This window comes from Carcharhinus amblyrhynchos, chromosome 31 (genome assembly GCF_965287045.1).
Source record: "Carcharhinus amblyrhynchos chromosome 31, sCarAmb.v2.hapA, whole genome shotgun sequence".
In the NCBI taxonomy this organism is placed as follows: Eukaryota; Metazoa; Chordata; class Chondrichthyes; order Carcharhiniformes; family Carcharhinidae; genus Carcharhinus; species Carcharhinus amblyrhynchos.
The window spans coordinates 5,283,032-5,303,163 of record NC_137354.1 but is presented as its reverse complement, the minus strand read 5'-3'; the positions used below and the strand labels follow the sequence as shown (position 1 = coordinate 5,303,163).

General features: G+C 46.1%; 1 protein-coding gene across 2 annotated transcripts in view; it reads right to left on the bottom strand.

The window, feature by feature from the left end:
* The window catches only part of slc29a3 (solute carrier family 29 member 3), a 28,069-nt gene extending 8,667 nt beyond the window's left edge, over positions 1–19,402 (bottom strand). Inside the window, exons 1-3 of one of the 2 annotated variants that reach the window (XM_080215761.1) lie at positions 19,175–19,402; positions 4,409–4,729; positions 493–575 (exon numbers count right to left, since the gene is read on the bottom strand). In XM_080215761.1, the coding sequence (XP_080071887.1) occupies positions 493–575; positions 4,409–4,666 (341 nt within the window). In that variant the 5' untranslated portion in view covers positions 4,667–4,729; positions 19,175–19,402. Of the gene's footprint in view, positions 1–492; positions 576–4,408; positions 4,730–10,977; positions 11,087–19,174 lie in introns of those variants that run through there. The other variant, XM_080215760.1, reaches the window with a different exon arrangement.
* Positions 19,403–20,132: the final 730 nt, after the last annotated feature.

Genomic DNA, 20,132 nt, shown 5'->3' with positions numbered 1-20,132 from the left:
CACACTCCGGCATCTGTTCAGGTAAACTGAGGGAGAATTTAGCCTGACCAATGCACCTAACCAGCACTTCTTTTGAGTGTGGGAGAAAACCGAAGCACCCAGAGGAAACCCATGCAGACACGGGGCAAACGTGCAGACTCCGCACAGGCAGTGACCCAAGCTGGGAATCGAACTTGGTCCCTGGCGCTGTGAAGCAGCAGTGCTAACCACTGTGTCACCCATCAGCGTCTGTGCGGAATCTGCACGTTCTCTCCGTGTCTGCACGTGTTTCCTCCGGATGCAGACTTGTGCGGCCATTTCCGAGGGCAGTTTAGAGTCAACCACATCGCCGCGGCTCTGGAGTCACATATAGACCAGACCAGGTAAGGACGGCAGATTTCCTTCCCAAAAGGACATTAGTGTGACGAAAGTCAGTCTTTCTTACAATGCAGCATTTGCGAAAACCAGTTGAACAGGAAGCAGAAAGAGTCCAATCCTGTCACCCATACTCACTTGTTCACCAGGAGATAGTTGGCCACTAGGCATAGCAGCGAGGGCACAGTTGATGCAAACGAAAGATAACTCTCAAAATAATTCTAGAAAATAAATCAGAACAATTTTGTAAGCTTCACCAGTTTGTGGTACGCTGGATTAAACTGCTCTCTCTATATTAACAAAATGATACTGAAATGAAAAAAGACAACGCCAGACCTGAAGAGATTCTAACTATCAGGAAAGGCTGGACAGGTTTCTCTAGGAGAGGGTGACCTGATAGATCCATCACGCAAACCAGCCACCCATCCATTGACTCTGTGTATGCTTCCCGCCGCCTTGGCAAAGCAGCCAGTGTAATTAAGGATCCCACGCACTCCGGCCATTCTCTCTTCCACCTTCTTCCGTTGGGATAAATATACAAAAGTCTGAGATCATGTACCAACCGACTCAATAACAGCTTCTTCCCTGCTGCTGTCAGGACCTACCTTCCATTAAGTCGATCTTTCTCTGCACTCTAGCTATGGCTGTAGCACTACATTCTGCACCCTCTCGTTTCCTTCTCTATGAATGGTATGCTTTGTCTGTTTAGCGCGCAAGAAACAATACTTTTCACATCGGGTGGCACAGTAGCACAGTGGTTAGCTCTGCTGCCTCACAGCACCAGGGACCCAGGTTCAATTCCCAGCTTGGGTCACTGCCTGTGTGGAATTTGCACATTCTCTCCGTGTCTGTGTGGGTGTCCTCCGCGTGCTCCGGTTTCCTCCCACAGTGTGAAACACGAGCTGGTTAGGTGCATTTACCCAAATGGGCACCGGAGTGTGGCGACTAGGAATTTCACAGTAACTTCATCGCAGCGTTAACGTAAGTCTTACTTGTGACTAATAAATAAACTTTAAAATGTGACAATAATAAATCAACTCAAAGATATCTCAGATGTTATGAACAATCTGATGGGCTGGATGGAGTCAGGTTGTTTCCACCTTGTTGGTGGGCCCAAACTGGGAGCCATAATTATCTGGAAGCGACATGTTCTAGTTCACTCAGGGAGTTTGAGTTGCTGTGACAATGTACAACTTATAGGCTTGCTGTTGGCTATAGCTATGAATGGTGATGGTGGAGGCCTGAATGTTCTTCCCACCACATGGCTGATGATGAATCCTTCCTGCTCTTACCACCGGCCAGTGGGCTAGTGTAGGAAGGATTCACAGGATTATCAATGGTGACATTGTAAACGCACTTTCCCTGGCCATCAAAACCGGGGGGTCCCATCGAGTGGGCCTTGAACCTGGAGTTTCTGGCTCAGAGGCAAGGACACTAACCACTGTGCCAAAAAGCCTCTGTAAATATAAGAAAGACACCAGCAAATGATTCAGGAGAAAGTGAGTGGTGAGGGCTTGGAAACTGCTACCACAATGAGTGGCTGAGGCAAATAGTATAGATACATTTAACGTGAAACTGGATAAATACATGGGTGAGAAAGGAATTGATGATTATGCTGAGGTGGAGAGGAAGTGGGGGTGGAGATAGAGGCAGCCGCATTGTTTCTGGATGACTTGTTTGTGTGTGGTAAAAGCTTATGAAACCGCTGGTAGAACTGAGGTGTTTGAAAAGCATTCTTTCTGGTCGTATCACAGTTTGGTATGGGCTCCTGCTCTGCCCAAGACCACAAGGAACTACAAAGGGTCGTGAATGTAGCCCAATCCATCACGCAAACCACCCTCCCATCCACTAACTCTGTCTACACTTCCCGCTGCTTCGGAAAAGCAGCCAGCATAATTAAGGATCCCACGCACCCCGGACATTCTCTCTTCCACCTTCTTCCATCAAAAAAAGACATAAAAGTCTGAGGTCACGTACCAACCAACTCAAGAACAGCTTCTTCCCTGCTGCCAGACTTTTGAATGGACTTTCCTTGCATTAAGTTGATCTTTCGCTATACCCTAGCTATGACTGTAACACTACATTCTGCACTCTCTTGTTTCCTTCAACATGAACGGTATGCTCTGTATAGCATGTAAGAAACAATACTTTTCACTGTATGTTAATACATGTGACAATAATAAATCAAACCGAAGAAGAGAAAATAAAACACATTAATTGATACCCGGGAGGAGAGGATATTGTTGGACAGAAGCTTTCTGACAATGATCTTCACCATGTCAGTTTCTTGGTAAGATTTTGAGTAGAATTTGGTGGGTTTGCCTTTAACGGGTAATTTTATTTTTGTTAGTCCCCGGAGGCTGTATCAGTTGCCCATCACCCTCATCGAGAAAGTGGAGCAAGTGAACAGCCGTTTCCACCTGACATGTGGCAGACAGATTAATTTAAAAGGAAGATGCTACTCCAACCTAATGAAAAAGTTGGGATTTTATGGCAATCCTGTATATCTCAAAGTGTGTTTGTCAGATTAAGTTTGTTAACGTGCCAGGGTGAGGTTTTTCTCCTTAATCATTCATGGAATGTAGGTGTGGCTGGCCAGGCCAGCATTTACTGCTAAGCTCTCATTATCATCGAGAAGGTGATGTGAGTCACCATTTTGAGCTGTACAATAACAAGTCTCACAACACCAGGTTAAAGTCCAACAGGTTTACTTGGTAGCATGAGCTTTTGGAGCACTGCCCCTTCATCAGGTGAGTCTACCAAGTAAACCTGTTGACCTTTAATCTGATGTTGTAAGACTTGTTACTGTGCCCACCCCAGTCCAACGCCGGCATCACCACATCATGGTAATCCACGGAGCACAGATACACACACAATGCTGTTAGTGTTGTCCAGGATTTTGTCTCTCTATTGTGGGACCAGTGATACATTTCGAAGCATTCATGAATATTTCTAAGTCAAAATGGTGTGCAAGATGGAGTCGGACTTTCTCCTGGGTTAACAACTCACCGTTGGTGATCTCAACTCTCACAAAGTTGGTAACGAATCCAGTACTATAACTTCCACACTACTTAACATTACAGTTCAAAACTGTATCATCCATTTTGGTAATAGTGTTTTGCCGTGCAGAAAAAGTTCCATGGCAACAGGGAGCCAATCCCCAGGAAGAGGAAAATCATGTATACGGCGTTGAACCTGTCGGGAGGAGCCTGGTGGAAGCGACTTCTAATCAACAGTAAAATGGACTGTTATTTAAATGGTATAAAATTGCAGCATGCTGCTGTGCAGAAGGACCTGGATGTCTTTCTGCAAGAATCTCAAGGAGTTGGTTTGCAGGTGCAGCAGATAACTAAGAAGGCAAATGGAATTTTGTCCTTCATTACTAGTGGGATGGAGTTTAAAAACAGCAAGGTTATGTTCTATAAGCTGCTGGTGAGGCCACACCTGGAGTGCTGTGTACAGCTTCGGCCTCTTTACTTGAGAAAGGATATACTGGCACTGGAGGGGGTGCAGAGGAGATTCACTAGGTTGATTCCGGAGTTGAGGGGGTTGGCTTATGAGGAGAGACTGAGTAGACTGGGGCTATACTCATTGGAATTCAGAAGAACAAGGCGAGATCTTATAGAAACATATAAGATTATGAAGGGAAGAGATAAGATAGAAGCACGGAGATTGTTTCCATTGGCAGATGAAACTGGAACTAGGGAACATGGCCTAACAATAAGGAGGAGCAGATTTGGGACTGAGTTGAGGAGGAACTTCTTCACACAAAGGGTTGTAAATCTGTGGAATTCCCTGCCCAGTGAAGCAGTTGAGGCTACCTCATTGAATGTTTTTAAGGTAAGGATGGATACATTTTTGAACAGTAAAGGAATTAAGGGTTATGGTGAGCGGGCGGGTAAGTGGAGCTGAGTCCACAAAAAGATCAGCCATGATCTTATTGAACGGTGGAGCAGGCTCGAGGGGTCAGATGGCCTACTCCTGCTCCTAGTTCTTATGTTTGTTCTAAAATGGAGTTACTGCATGTACCACGACACAACCCATTGATACTCACACCTAGGTCATTCTGCTGGGGAGGCTGGTCTGTCCCATTGCTCAATTTGTACAGCCAATAGTGTTTTGCCGTGCAGAAAAAGTTCCATGGCAACAGGGAGCCAATCCCCAGGAAGAAGAAAATCATGTATACGGCGTTGAACCTGTCGGGAGGAGCCTGGTGGAAGCGACTTCTAATCAACGGTGTGTAGATCACAGGATCCTCCTCTTCAGTCTGTGAGTTAGGGTCCCTGTGCAAAGAGTCTTGGCTTTCCATCATCGCTGCTGCTGGGGCTCCACCAGTGGAGGTCACCGGGACAACTTCGATTCAGATCTCCTGAGGCTGAAATGAATCAGCAGGGTGGGTTAATAAACTGTTGGAGGTCAATACAAATACAACAGTCAGATATTCACCTGGAGACCGTGCAACCTTTAAACACCAAACTTCATCATTTTTACTGGATTCACTTCCCATTTACGCGTTGGTGGACGCTGGATGAATCTAATTATATTTCTAATATGCCTGACCCCAATAACCATTCTCCTACCAATCATCATAGAATCCTTACAGTGCAGAAGGAGACCATTCAATGCATTGAGCCTGCACCGACAACAATCCCACCCAGATCCTATCCCCATAACCCCACGTGTTTACCTTCCTAATCCTCCTGAGACTAACAGGCAATTTACCATGGCCAATCAACCTAACCTTTTGATTTGATTTATTATTGTCATATGTATTAGTATACAGTGAAAAGTATTGTCCCTTGCAATGCTATATAGACAAAGCCTACCATTCATAGAGAAGGAAGCGTACACAGAGTCAACGGATGGGAGGCTGATGCGCATGATGGACTCGGCTTGATTTGCGATTCTTTGTAGTTCATTGCGGTCTTGGACAGAGCAGGAGCCACACCAAGCTATGATACAATCAGAAAGAATGCTTTCTATGGCACATCTGTAAAAGTTGGTGAGAGTCGGAGTGGACCTGCCAAATTTCCTGCACATCTTTGGAGTGTGGGAGGAAACTGGAGCACCAGGAAGAAATCCACACAGACATGGGGAAGACGTGCAAACCCCGCACAGACAGTCACCCTAGGGTGGAACTGAACCCTGATTCCTGGGACAGCATAACTAGCCACACTGCCACCCTTCTGGGATGATAATGTTTGGTCCAATATTTTTGCCAACAACAAACTAGGTATATTAAAGGTTATGGTGCAGGTGAATGAGAATGTAATCGCTTAAGAAACAAATCTTTATCATTTCAGGAGAAGTTTGGTTAAAAATGAGATTTAAACAGGAGAGTTTTAAATCACTAAAGAAGGTCATAGCAAATACATAATACAAACCACCTGGATCACTTTATGAAGAAAATGAATTAATGAAAACTGTATTCTGAATCATCCAACGTTAACAGGCTTGAAGTTCCAAATGGCTCCTATTTCTTATATACAGTTGTTACAATACAATCTCCTGTTCAGCCAACAATGCTTATTCAACTTTTCCAGCCTCCGAGGAGCGTAGCAATGCCTCTTCAAGCTAGCTGCTGTGCAACTAGTTTCTCATTAGAAAGGAAGTGAAACAGTTTCCACTCTTTCCTACTGTTTACTTTCTCCAGGCTCAACTCAGTGCAGCTGAAACCCAACAGTCTAACCTATTCCAATGCCTCCCACCCTCTGTTAGCTAAAGCTCATCCAAAACCCAGCTGCCCAGGGCTAAAATTGCATCAATTTCCACTCAACCACTCAGTCCCCTGTTCACTGACCTTCACTGGCACCCTTTGCTTTCAAAATGTACGTCTTTGTTTCCAATTCTCCCAATAGCCCAAACCACCCCTATCTCTGAAACACCCTCCATCCCACAGCCAGTCCTCTAAACCTAGCCTCTTGTGCATCGTCCACTTGCTTCAGCTCATCAGTGGCAGCCGTACTTTCAACCGCTCTCATCTTCACATGACACTCTCCTTCAAAAAAACCTCTTTGATCAAGTTTTCAGTCACCTGGTCTCCTTTTCTGAATCAGTGAGAGAATATTTGACAAGGTGCCAACAAAACAGTTGCTTAAGTCTGACCTGTTACATCTCCCCAAAAGGTGACAGCTACTTTAATACGTTTTCAAAAGGCATTTGCTAAATCCGTGCCCTACTATCGATTCCCTGACATGAGTCCGCTTGGTTCAAAGGGTATCCTCTAACTGTTCGAGTCCCGCTGCAGAACTTGACACGCCAGTGCAGTAACTGTTGTGTACCTAAGTTTTTGCTAGTGCAGTAATTTCATAATGAAATCACACTGGATGCTGCTAAGGCAGCAGTAAAATTTATTTATTAGTCACAAGTAGGCTTACTATAACAATGCAATGGAGTGATTGTGAAAATCCTCTCGTTGCCACATTCTGGCACCTGTTCAGGCACACTGAGGGAGAATTTAGCACGGCCAATGCACCCTAATCAGCACGTCTTTTGGGCTGTGGGAGGAAACCGGAGCACCCAGAGGAAACCCACGCAGACATGGAGAGAATGTGCAAACTCCGCACAGACAGTGACCCAAGCTGGGAATCGAACCTGGGTTCCTGGTGCTGTGAGGTGGCAGTGCTCACCACTGTGCCACCATCTATCTACAAATTCACTATACAATTGAAAAATAGGAATGACTCAGGCTTAATTAGTAAAATACAGCCATAAATGATTGCATCGAATTTGAGGCACAGTAACAGGCCATTAGACACGACAGCTCTGATATTTATGCTCCACGTTAATTTTATTTTAAGTTTCAAGTTTTAAAGTTTGTTTATTAGTATCATAAGTAAGGCTTACATAAACATTGCAATGAAGTTACTGTGAAATTCCCCTAGTCGCCACACACTCCGGCGCCTGTGCGGGTCAATGCACCTAACTATGATGAACATGATGAGTAACTTGTCAAAGCGTCTTCTTGCTGTGAATGGTCACGTTGGAACCCATACCCAGCAGTCAGAGTCACAATGCTCACTGCTGTCATTTTCTTTGTCAAACTCCTTGGCAACACAGATGCATAAATCAAATGCAGGAATAAAACTCATCTGTAATTTGAATTGTTCCTGTAAATAGCAATAACGAGCCAGCCAACCCTCAGTGTTTGACACTCCTGCCTTTGGAGTCAGAAAGTTGTGAGTTCAATGGCCACTCCAGGGATGTAACCACAGAATCTAGGCTGCCACACCCAGGGTGTTACTGGGGGAGTGCTGCACCGTCAGAGGTGTCATCTTTTGTGCAAGATGTTTACATGTTCTCCTCATGTATACGTGGATTACTTCTGGTTTCCTCCCACAGTCCAAAGATATGCGGGTTAAGTGGATTGGCCATGTTAAATTGTCCCTTAGTGTTTCAAGATGTGTAGGTTAGGGGGATTGGCCAAGGCAAATTACCCCTTGGTGTCCAAAGATGTGTGGGTTAGGTGGATTGACCATGCTAAATTGCCCCTTAGTGTCGAAAGATGTGTGAGTTAGGTGGATTGACTTTGCTAAGTTACACCTTAGTGTCCAAAGACGTGCAAGTTAGGTGGATTGACCGTGCTAAATTGTCCCTTAGTGTCCGAAGATGTGTGGGTTAGGTGGATTGGTCATGCGTTCTGTTGGAGAGTGGGTTCAGACTCAAATGGGCTGAACGGTCTCCTTCTGCACTGTAAGGATTCTATGTTAAACCCAAAGCCCCGACTGCCCTCTTGGGTGGATATAAAACATTCCATGGCCGCATTGTGTGTCACGCTGTGAAATTCTGTTGGTGCCCGGCCTGTTATTTAAAGAACTAACGGCATCACCAAAAATCTCTTCCTGGATCTTTGAAACTTCCTGGGGTCATGAAAGGTTGCAAATAAAGATAAGTTCTTGCCTTCATCTTGAAACTAAAACAAATGACATTTTCACATTGCCCTTAAAGGTACAGTCCAGTGGAGTTACAAGACTTGAAGTAAAAGATCTGCCATGCCAAGATTGTAGAATCATAGAATCTCTACAGTGCAGAAAGAGGCTATTTGGCCCATCGAGTCTGCTCCAACAACAATCCTACCCAGGCCCTATTCCCGTAACCCCATATATTCACCCGCTAATCCCTCTAACCTTTACATCCCTGATCAGTAAAGGGCAATTTAGCACAGACAATCCACCTAATCCGCACATCTTTGGACTGTGGGAGGAAACCGGAGCACCCGGAGGAAACCCATGCAGGCACAGGGAGAATGTACAAATTCCACACAGATAGTGACCCGAGGCCAGAATCGAACCTCGGTCCCTGCGCTGTGAGGTAGCAGTGCTAACCACTGTACCATTGTGCCATCCTGTACATTTGCCCTCTTTTTTTTGAAAAAGCATAACAAATGCAAATTAAAAATGTACAAAAATCTGTTAAGGTTGCATTTTGATTAAAAGAGAACACATATTCTGATTTATTGCCATCAACAAAAGCTGCAGTCAGACTTTGCAAACTGCACTTCACACTGGCATTCATTAGAAAATGAGGTGTGGTTAGAACGTGGAGAGGAACAAGATGGAGAAAAATATGTAACCAGGACCTCAGAGAACAGACACAACGTTGCAGATCTGAGTGTGAATACAGTCAACGCCACACACCCAAACCCTTTCAGAAACAGTGCTAGCATTACAGTAACAAGTCCATGAATCCAGCTACATAATACATGTAACCCAGTTATATACTGTAGTAATATCCATCCATATACCAGTGAGATACAGAAGCCTCCCACCCTCAAACTGAAACTTACAGTCATAGAGATATACAGCACAGAAACAGACCCTTTGGCCCAACTCGTCCATACTGACCATGTTTCCTAAACTGAACTAGTCCCATTTGCCTGTGTTTGGCCCGTAATCCCTCTAAACCTTTCCCTAGCCATGTACCTGTCCAACTGTCTATTAAATGTTGTCATTGTACCCACCTCTACCACCTCCTCATTCTGTGTGAAGGAGCCACCCCACGTGTCCCTTTTAAACCTCTCCCCTTTCATCTTAAACCTGTGCCTTCTAGTTTTGGGCTCCCCTACCCTGTGGTTTGAGTTATGAGGTGAGGCTGGATAGACTGGGACTTTTCTCTCTGGAGCGCAGGAGGCTGAGGGCTGATCTTATAGAGGTCTATAAAATAATGAGGGGCATAGACAAGGTAGATAGTCAATATCTTTTCCCAAAGATGGGGGAGTCTAAAACTAGAAGGCATAGGTTTAAGGTGAGAGAGTCCAGAAGAGATACAAAAGGGTCCAGAGGGGCAATTATTTCGTACAGAGGGTGGTGAGTGCCTGAAACAAGCTGCCAGAGGCAGTAGTAGAAGCAGATACAATTTCATCTTTTAAAAACCCGAGTGAGACACAGATATCCCCAATACCCCCAGATATCCCCAATACCCACCAGATACCCCCAATACCCCCCAGATATCCCCAATACCCCCCAGATATCCCCAATACCCACCAGATATCCCCAATACCCCCCAGATACCCCCAATACCCACCAGATATCCCCAATACCCCCCAGATATCCCCAATACCCCCTAAATATCCCCAATACCCCCCAGATATCCCCAATACCCCCCAGATACCCCCAATACCCCCAGATATCCCCAATACCCCCCAGATATCCCCAATACCCCCCAGATACCCCCAATACCCCCAGATACCCCCAATACCCACCAGATATCCCCAATACCCCCCAGATATCCCCAATACCCACCAGATATCCCCAATACCCCCCAATACCCTCTTTGTACTTTGTTGCTGTCCTGAAAGTTTACAGTTTACACACAGACCCATGTATGTTCACAGGCAGGCACACACATGTATGTATGTTCACAGGCAGGCACACACATGTATGTACGTTCACAGGCAGGCACACACATGTATGTACGTTCACAGGCAGGCACACACATGTATGTACGTTCACAGGCAGGCACACACATGTATGTACGTTCACAGGCAGGCACACACATGTATGTACGTTCACAGGCAGGCACACACATGTATGTACGTTCACAGGCAGGCACACACATGTATGTACGTTCACAGGCAGGCACACACATGTATGTACGTTCACAGGCAGGCACACACATGTATGTACGTTCACAGGCAGGCACACACATGTATGTACGTTCACAGGCAGGCACACACATGTATGTACGTTCACAGGCAGGCACACACATGTATGTACGTTCACAGGCAGGCACACACATGTATGTATGTTCACAGGCAGGCACACACATGTATGTACGTTCACAGGCAGGCACACACATGTATGTACGTTCACAGGCAGGCACACACATGTATGTACGTTCACAGGCAGGCACACACATGTATGTACGTTCACAGGCAGGCACACACATGTATGTACGTTCACAGGCAGGCACACACATGTATGTATGTTCACAGGCAGGCACACACATGTATGTACGTTCACAGGCAGGCACACACATGTATGTACGTTCACAGGCAGGCACACACATGTATGTATGTTCACAGGCAGGCACACACATGTACGCTCGCTCACACAGACGTGGAGCTGGGAGCGGGCCCGGAACAGAGGCTGGAAGTGGTTCCGGGGCCGGAGCTCCGCCACTCACCCGTGTCGCTGTCGCGGAGCTCCGCCCTGGGGCTCCGGCTCCATCGCCGCCCCCGCGAGCGGGACCGGGAGGGGAACAGGGAGCCGCTCCGCCGCCACCGCTCGGCCCGTCCACACCCTGCTCGCCACCCCCCTGCAGCCAGCTGCCAATCAGCGCGCTGCTCTCCGGATGTGGGCGGTCCCTCAGCTCCAATCAGGCCGGATGGAGATCCCCCCCCCAGGATCACTCACGCTGCACTGATTGGATCACTCACCCTGCACTGAGTGGCTCACCGTCCCTGCATTGACTGGATCACCCTCCCTGCACCGATTGGATTACCCATCCTGCACTGAGTGGATCACTCACCCAGCACTGACTGGATCACCTACTCCACATTGACTGGATCACCCTCCCCATATTGACTGGATCACTCTCCCTGGACTGACTCGATCACTTCCTGTACTGACTGGATCACTCACTCATTGATTGGCTCCCTTGCCCTGTATTAACTGGATCACTCAACCAGCACTGATGGGATCACCCTCTCTTCACTGAATGGATCACTTACCCTGCACTGACTGGATTGTCCTCCCTCCACTGACTGGATCACCCTCCAAGCACTGACTGGATCACCCACCCTGCATTGACTGGATCACTTTTCCAGCACCTACTGGATCATTTTCCCAGCACTGACAGGATCGCCCACCCTGCACTGACCAGCTCACTCTTCCAGCACTGACAGGATCACTCTGCCTTCACTGACTAGATCATTCACTCTATAGTGACTGGATTACTCACCCTACGCTGACTGGATCACCCACCCTGCTCTGACTGGATCACTCACACAGCACTGACTGAATAATCTACCCTGCTCTGACTGGATCACTCAGCACTGACTGGATCACTCATCCAGAACTAACTGGATCATTCATCCAGAACTGACTGGATCACTCACCCAACACTGACTGGATCACTCTGCCATTATTGACTGGATCACTCCCATTCTCCCAGCATTGACTGGATGACCTTCCCCACATTGACTGGATCACCTACTCCATATTGACTGGATCACCCTTTCAGCATTGACTGTTTCATTCTCCCAGCATTGCCCTGCTGTCTGTCTGTCTGTCAAACTCTAACCAAATATGCCACAATAACTCCAGAAACCAGCATGAAAGGTTTCCACACCCCCACTCTCACTCTCTGTTATTTAACATTTCCCTTACACAGATTTAAGATCATTCCAGTGCTGTCTGACGTCCCGTTTTAACAATGTTGGGGCAGCAGCACAACTCCTGCAATTATGACCCTACTAGACTGAAGGATTTACAAAGGCAGCTGAAGTGTGGATTATTCAAAGCCCAAATATTATTCTGGTTATTCGGTCGGTTGTGAGTCCTTCTTTACTTTGAATTTTAGTGACATATTGGCACGGTGGGACTCTGGACACTTGACTGACAATATGCCAGATCTCACTGCTGTTCTCTTCCAGGTTTAAAGTCTATTTATTAGTGTCACAAGTAGGCTTACATTAACACTGCAATGAAGCTACTGTGAAAATCCCCTTGTCGCTACAGTGCGGCACAAGTTTGGGTATACTGAGGGAAATTTTTAGCATGGCCAATACATATAACCAGCAATCTTTTGGACTGTGGGGGGAAACTGAAGCATCTGGAGGAAACCCACGCAGAGACAGGGAGAATGTGCAAACTCTGCACAGACAGTCACCTGAGCCAGGAATCGAACCTGATTCCCTAGAACTGTGAGGTGGCAGTGCTAACCACTGTGCCATAAATGCACTGCTCAGGATTAACTCCTGACTTGATGGTGCCTCACCTTTTGAATCATGTGCAAACCCTTCTGTGGCTCCTATCCCTTCAATCTGCCACAACCCCACAGCCCGTTGACATCTCTGCCCTCTTTGAATTCTGCCCTCTTGCACACACATTCCCTATTTTAACCTCTCTTCCCTTGGTAGCCCACCTTTGTCCTCCCTCAATTGCCCTCATCCCTCTTCCACTGTCTCCTTCTTTAAGTCATTCCTTGAAATCCATCTCTCTGACCAAGATTTTGGTCTCCTACTGTGGATTGGCGTTTTAATAAGAATGTTATTGCTTTCTCAAAGTTACTGAGCCAATGTGCAGTGTTGACAGGGCAAACCCTTAAGCCCTCTCCTTGTTTGCTCCAAAAACCAACTCAAATTCAACTAGAATCCAGTTTATGTTCCTCGTGAAAGAGACATACATGATCTGAGCAACTTGATCTCTTATAAGATAAAGGCAAAGTACTGCAGATGTTGGAATCTGAAACAAATCTCACTCTTGATCTTAGCCAGAAGGCTAAGAAGTGATTGATTTCGCAAAAATGTACTTTATTTGTAAACTACCTGTAAGAACATTACAAAGAGTTCAAAATGGCCATTACACACAGCGCAACAACTTTCAGGTTCTCTATGTACATCATGTTGCACTGTGGGTTTGGATCAGTAAAATCAAAGAAATATGACAGGCTTTGCAAAATGGTTAGTACAGATGATGCAAAGATATTTAAGTTGTTGCCATCAATCAAGTTGCACTCTGAAATGTGTCAACACAATTGTGATGTGTAATATTCACTGTGTACCTTCAATGCGAGTCCTACAGGCCGGTGGGGGGAGGCGGAGGCAGGGGGCGGAGAGATTCTATACAGTTCCACTCCCCTTATTTCACTGTGGCCAAAAGGCCTGCACACTTGACTATGGATGCACCAAGTTTGAGAGCGCCCCTCAGCACATTGTCCTGGACCTAGGAATGTGCCAATCTGTCACACTCAGTCGAGGACAATTCTTTTCACTGGAAGATCACCCCTGGGAACAGCCTGTAGATCATTGAGCCCTGCGTCATGGATCAGGATAAACCTTGACAAATACCACTCCAGACATTCTTTGCAAAGGCACATTCCACAAGGAAATTTGAGAGCAGCGTGCAGTGGTGCTGGTACCTCGGGCATGTATAAAGGATCTGATGGGGAGAGGCCTTCTGACCATCAGCCAAGCTAGGCCTTGGTGCTTATTTGAAAGTTCTGGCAATGAGGCATTCTGCCAGATGACTCTGACAATCTGCTCAGGAAACCATCTGACAGGAACCACCATCTCCTTTTCCCTCAGGGTCTCGAGGATATTACGTGCAGATCACTGCTTGATGGACCTGTGGCCAAAGGTTTGTTTTCTGCATACATTTTTCAATGAGAGACAATTGGTAAGGCACAGTCCACCTTGTTAGAATGTTCCGTGACAATGTGGCCAGACCCATCCTTCCCAGTGCCGGGAACCTCAGTATGTAGAGACACTTGGTGTTTGTATAAAAGGTACAGCTTGATGCAGCCACACACTAAGAGGGGCCATCAGGATGAGTACAATGTTGGGTATGATTTTTTCCCCCTTATTGAGAGGTTTGTATCTCATGGCCCTTTTAATTCTGTCCATTTTTAAACCTCCAGATGAAGTGGAAAGGATCTCTGGTTGTCACAGGGTAGGAGTGAGGAATGGGCCACACGTGCGTCACGTACAGTAACACCCAAGAATTCTCACACCTGGTGACCAGATTCTTACCCATGGTGGAGAGGGAGCATTTTTGGTTCATTATACCTATTTGCTACTATCAGTTTCTAATATGTGCCCTGGTCCCTCTGGACCACATTCCCAGTATTATTAGGCTGTCTGGCCTGACGGTGAAAGGGACAAGGGCTCGGTCAACCCAATTCCCAAAAACATGGCCTTGCTCTTGCCACGATCCGCTTTGGCACCCAAGGCCAGTTTGAACTGAATGCAGATGTTGATCAGTCTTTGCACTGACACTGGATCCGAGCGGGAGATGGTGACATTGTCCATGTACAGGGAGGCTTTGACCAGAGTGCCCTCCACTGACTGGGATTGTCACTCCTCTTAGGCCAGAATCCTTCTTGATGGAAACAGTAAAGGGTTCAATGCAATACAGGGCACAGTGGTAAGCACTGCTGCCTCACAAGCGCCAGGGGCCTGGGTTCAATTCCTGCCTTGGAATGTCTGTGTTGAGTCTGCACGTTATCTCCAAGTCTGTGTGGATTTCCTCTGGGTGCTCTGGTTTCCTCCCACAGTCCAAAGATGTGTAGGTTAGGTGGAATTGGCCATGCTAAATTGACCCTTTAGTGCCCAAAAATGTGGAGGTTAGGTGGATTAACCATGGTAAATGCATGAGGTTATGGGATAGGGGATGGGTGGGTGGGTGCTGTCCTGGAGATTCGGTGCAGCCTCAATGGGCCGAATGGCCTCTTTCTGCACTGCAAGGATTCTATGATTCTGTGAATACACAAACAGGATGGGAGAGAGAGAGGGCAGCCCTGCCTCACTCCAGACTTCATCAAAAAGCTTCCTGATTCCCACCCATTAATTGAAACCGCACTAGAGTTATAGAATCCCTACAGTGCAGGAGGAGGCCATTCGGCCCATTGACTCTGCACCGACAACAATCCCACCAGGCCCTATTCCCGTAACCCCACACATTTTCCCTGCTAAACCCTCTGACACTAGGCTCAATTTATCATGGCCAATCCACCTGATCCGGCACATCTTTGGAGTGTGGGAGAAAACTGGAGCACCCAGAGGAAATCCATGCAGACACGGGGAAAATGTGCAAACTCCACACAGACAGTAACCCAAGCAGGGAATCGAACCCAAGCCTCTGGCGCTGTGCGGCAGCAGTGCTAACCAACGTGCTACCATGCTGCCCACTCCTGACGTTTGTGTAGAGCAGTTGGATCCAATTGCAGATTCCCTCCCCAACTCCATTTTGGAGATCCATTATGTAGGTGTGTGATATTCTGTAAAAGGCCTTCTCCTGGTTCAGATTGGTGAGGCAGGTATCTGCACCCCTGTCCTGCACCGAGGTGACTGTATCCCTGAGTAGCGCGAGATTGTCAGGGACCTTCCTGCCGGATACAAAGCAGAATGGTTACGGTGGATCAGTAACTCCAGAGCAGAGCTGTCCCACTTGGCAATGGCCTTGGACAGAATCTTATAGTCCACATTCAGCAGTGAAATGGGTCACAAATCTCTACTATCCTCATTGTGATTGGTGCTAATTATTATCCATCCTGTTTGTGGGAAGTGCTTCAAAGTGGTTTACGGCACTCAAAGTGCTCTGTGTGGGCGCTATCACATTTATTTCCCCACACTGTGCAAACTCCAGACCATTAATTCAGACAGGTACAGTCCAAATATAAAACACAAGCCACAGTCAGCAAGCTCAGGGGGATAGGGAGCTCTGACAGAACGATTAATTAACATTTGTTCTGCTTTGCATTGCACAGCGCAATTTGCATGTTCTCACGATAAACAAACATGCCTGTTACCACTTGGCAGCTGCAGGAAGATAATTAGATAATTTATTTGATGGATTGACTTAGCAAATTACTAGTGCAGGTGGGAAGTGGTACACCCTCACTGTTCATTGATAAAATGCAACATGGCTGTTTGAGCATTCTCCACGATACCAGTTTCTTCATGCTTCTCACACCCCCTCTGCTATTCTGCTGTCACCTTTACACCTCCTCTGGAGCCCACTTTTGTCTTTTGATTGACCCCAACCTCTCTGCCTTCACTGTTTTCTTTGCCCCACCGTTTGGCAACGGTGCCTTCAGCTGCCTGGGCCATAGCCTCCTGAACCACTTACCTAAAGCACTCTGTCTCACTTCCCTCCTTTAAGGCAATCCTTAAAACCCCCCTAATTTAACCAAAAGTTTGGATCGTCTATCCTACTATCTAGCTCACTTTGAATAGCATTCCTGTGGTGTACCTTAGGGTGGCACAGTGGTTAGCACTGCTGCCTCCGGGTTCGATTCCCAGCTTGGGTCACCGTCTGTACGGAGTCTGCACATTCTCTCCATGTCTGTGCGGGTTTCCTCTGGGTACTCCGGTTTCCTCCCACCGTCTGAAAGACGTGCGGGTTTGGTGCATTGGCCGTGCTAAATTTTCCCTCAGTGTACCTGAATAGGCGCCAGAGTGTGGCGACTAAGGAATTTTCATGGTAACTTCATTAATGTAAGCCTACTTGTGACTAATAAATTAACTTTAATAAAGACATTTCCCTAACTGAGGTAAATAGAGGTCACCTTTTATGTGAGTACGTGTGTTATTGAGAAGTTCGAGGCCCTCAACAAATCTTCCACCCACAACTTAATAACATCGAGGTCTTTCTCAATATTGAACTGTTAGGCAAGTCTTCATGCTTATATATTTAACGACTATTGTTGTTAAGGGCAGACTATTATTCAGCTGGAAGCATTGCCTTCTAGTCAACAAATCTGCCAGGATGTCTATAACACAACAACATTCACTACATCTTCAATAATACATTAAGGAACAAGCAAAGACAAGACTATCCTTGGCTCTTTCACTCTAAAATTGAGGTTGTACATGAATGTGTTCTTGCCAGTGAATAGGTCAATAAACCAATATCAGCAATATTCAGGCATCGAGCAGAATACTGTCACAGCAGATTGAGTCTATATTCTCAACACTTCTAACTTCAAAGCAATGTAACCTTTTTGACAAATTTGTTGCAGCCAACACAAAGTCAATAGAATTCAATCGAGGCAAAAGGGGGAGGGAGTGATCCCTGTACATCTTTAGATTGAAATTATCATTGCAGATAGTCAACAGCAAAAATCGTTTCATCATATTTACAATGTCACAAACACACATAAGGACATTTTCTCGGGAATTGCTCTCATTGTTATGTACGACATCCTAAAACTCCAAATGGTGGCACAGTGGTTAGCACTGCTACCTCACAGCTCCAGGGACCCGAGTTCGATTCCCGGCTTGGGTCATTACTGTGCAGAGTTTGCATGTACTCCCCGTGTCTGCATGAGTTTTCTCCAGGTGCTCCGATTTCCTCCCACAATCCAAAGATGTGCGGGTTAGGCGCATTGGCCATAGGTTAGAGGGATTAGCAGGGTAAATATGTGAGGTTACAGGGATAAGGCCAAGGTGGGATTGCTGTCGGTGCAGACTCGATGGGCCAAATGGCCTCCTTCTGCATTGTAGGGTTTCCATGATTTCCAGCTGGTTTCCTAATGTGCCTCCGGAAAGGGATTCCACCAATTCTTTCTAATCTGGCCAACACATGGCACCAACCACTCATCGCATAGTCGGATTTCAATAATTTGGCAAATCAATCCATGAGCCATGTGCTGCTGCCATTCTTATCTCTGGGGTGAGGGGCGGGGTGGTGATTGTGTCCCCAACCCAAATACCTGAGCACATTTCCCCAACTGATACCCCCATCAGTGCAACGCTGGGGGAGGGCGGCACTGTCAGTAATGCCACCTTTTAGGTGAGAACACAAATCTAGGCAGCATCTATTCCCTTGAGCGGATCATCATCCCTTGATCAGCTTCACACAGAAACAGATTATCTGGTCATTTAATCGCATTGTACTCTGTGGGAGCTTGCTGTGCACAAATTGGCTGCTGTCTTTCCTACAGTGCAACAGAGACATTTCCCTCCGTATCTGGAAAGCAGCCAGCATAATCATGGACCTCACACAACCCGGACATTCTCTCTTCCCCCTTCTTCTGTCAGGAAAATGATACAAAAGTCTGAGGTCACGTATCAACAAACTCAAGAACAGCTTCTTCCCTGCTGCCATCAGACTTTTGAATGGACCTACCTCGCGTTAAGTTGATCTTTTTCTACACCATAGCTATGACTGTAACACTAAATTCTGCACTCTCTCCTTCTCTATAAATGGTATGCTTTGTCTGTATAGCACGCAAGAAACAATACTTTTCATTGTATGTTAATATATGTAACAATAATAAATCAAATCAAATCAGGTAAAATTATTGTGCTGCGCTGTACCAATCTTGAGGATTTGTTCTGTCACTTACAAAATGGGGAAAAATCTTCAAAATATTTTTTTAAAAAGATCGGTATGTCTCAACATTGAACAGACTGAACAGCCCAGCCTCTACAGCCCTCTGTGGTAAAGAATTCCACAGATTCACTACCCTAGCTGTGACTGTAACACTACATTCTGCACTCTCTCCTTTCCTTTTCTATGAACGGTATGCTTTGTCTGTACAGCACGCAAGAAACAATACTTTTCACTGTGTACTAATACATGTGACAACAGTAAATCAGATCAAATCAAATGAAAACAAACTGGCCTTCAAAAGTATTTAATTGTCTGAAAAGTACCTCCAGAGGCGCTGAGAATGTGAAGGTTGCTCGAGAAGAAACAAATCTATTCTTGGCCAGTGATCGTAAATGCTGACCAGTCAGGAGCCCTGTGTCACAAGTAGCCATCGCTCACGTCCTTTAGCCAATTGCAGGTTTGTGAAACTCAGCAAACTCTCTCTTCCTCCTCACGATAGAAACGCGAAACATTCAATTTAATTGCAAATAGCAAACTTGTGATAAACCAAACCAATGCAAGATGTCAAAAACTCCCAGTCCACTTGTAATGTGGACCAAAGGTTTCAACCCTTCACCTGATGTTTAATACTGATGGTATTGATAAAAAGACTTCAACAGCAAAACAGAAAGTCCAGAACAATTCCTCATGACAAATACTGAGACAACACAGCAAAAAAAAACCCACAGGAAATGACGAAGAGAAAAATTTTACCGCAGGCAGAAACTCAAACCCTGACAGAAACTCAAAATCTACTCACCCCCCAACACTTCCATATACAAACACTAGAAGTTCTTAACCACCAGACATCAGCCCAAGTTTCACTCGTACTTTTCTGTTACAATCTTTGTTTTAGAGATACCCTTGGCCCACTAAGAAGACAGTGCTGTCACCCATGATATGTGGGTGGCACACTGACCACCTGATGAACGTGGGTTTAACAACCTGTCCTGGTCCCCCCAGTGCCGACATTGTAGTTAAGAAACCCCACCAAAGTCTCTACTTTCTCAGAAGACTAAGGAAATTTGGCATGTCAGCTACGACTCTCACCAACTTTTGCAGATGCACCATAGAAAGCATTCTTTCTGGTGGTATCACAGTTTGGTATGGCTCCTACTTTGCCCAAGACTGCAAGGAACTACAAAAGGTCGTGAATGTAGCCCAATCCATCACGCAAACCAGCGTCCCATCCATGACTCTGTCTACACTTCCCACTGCTTTGGTAAAGCAACCAGCATAATT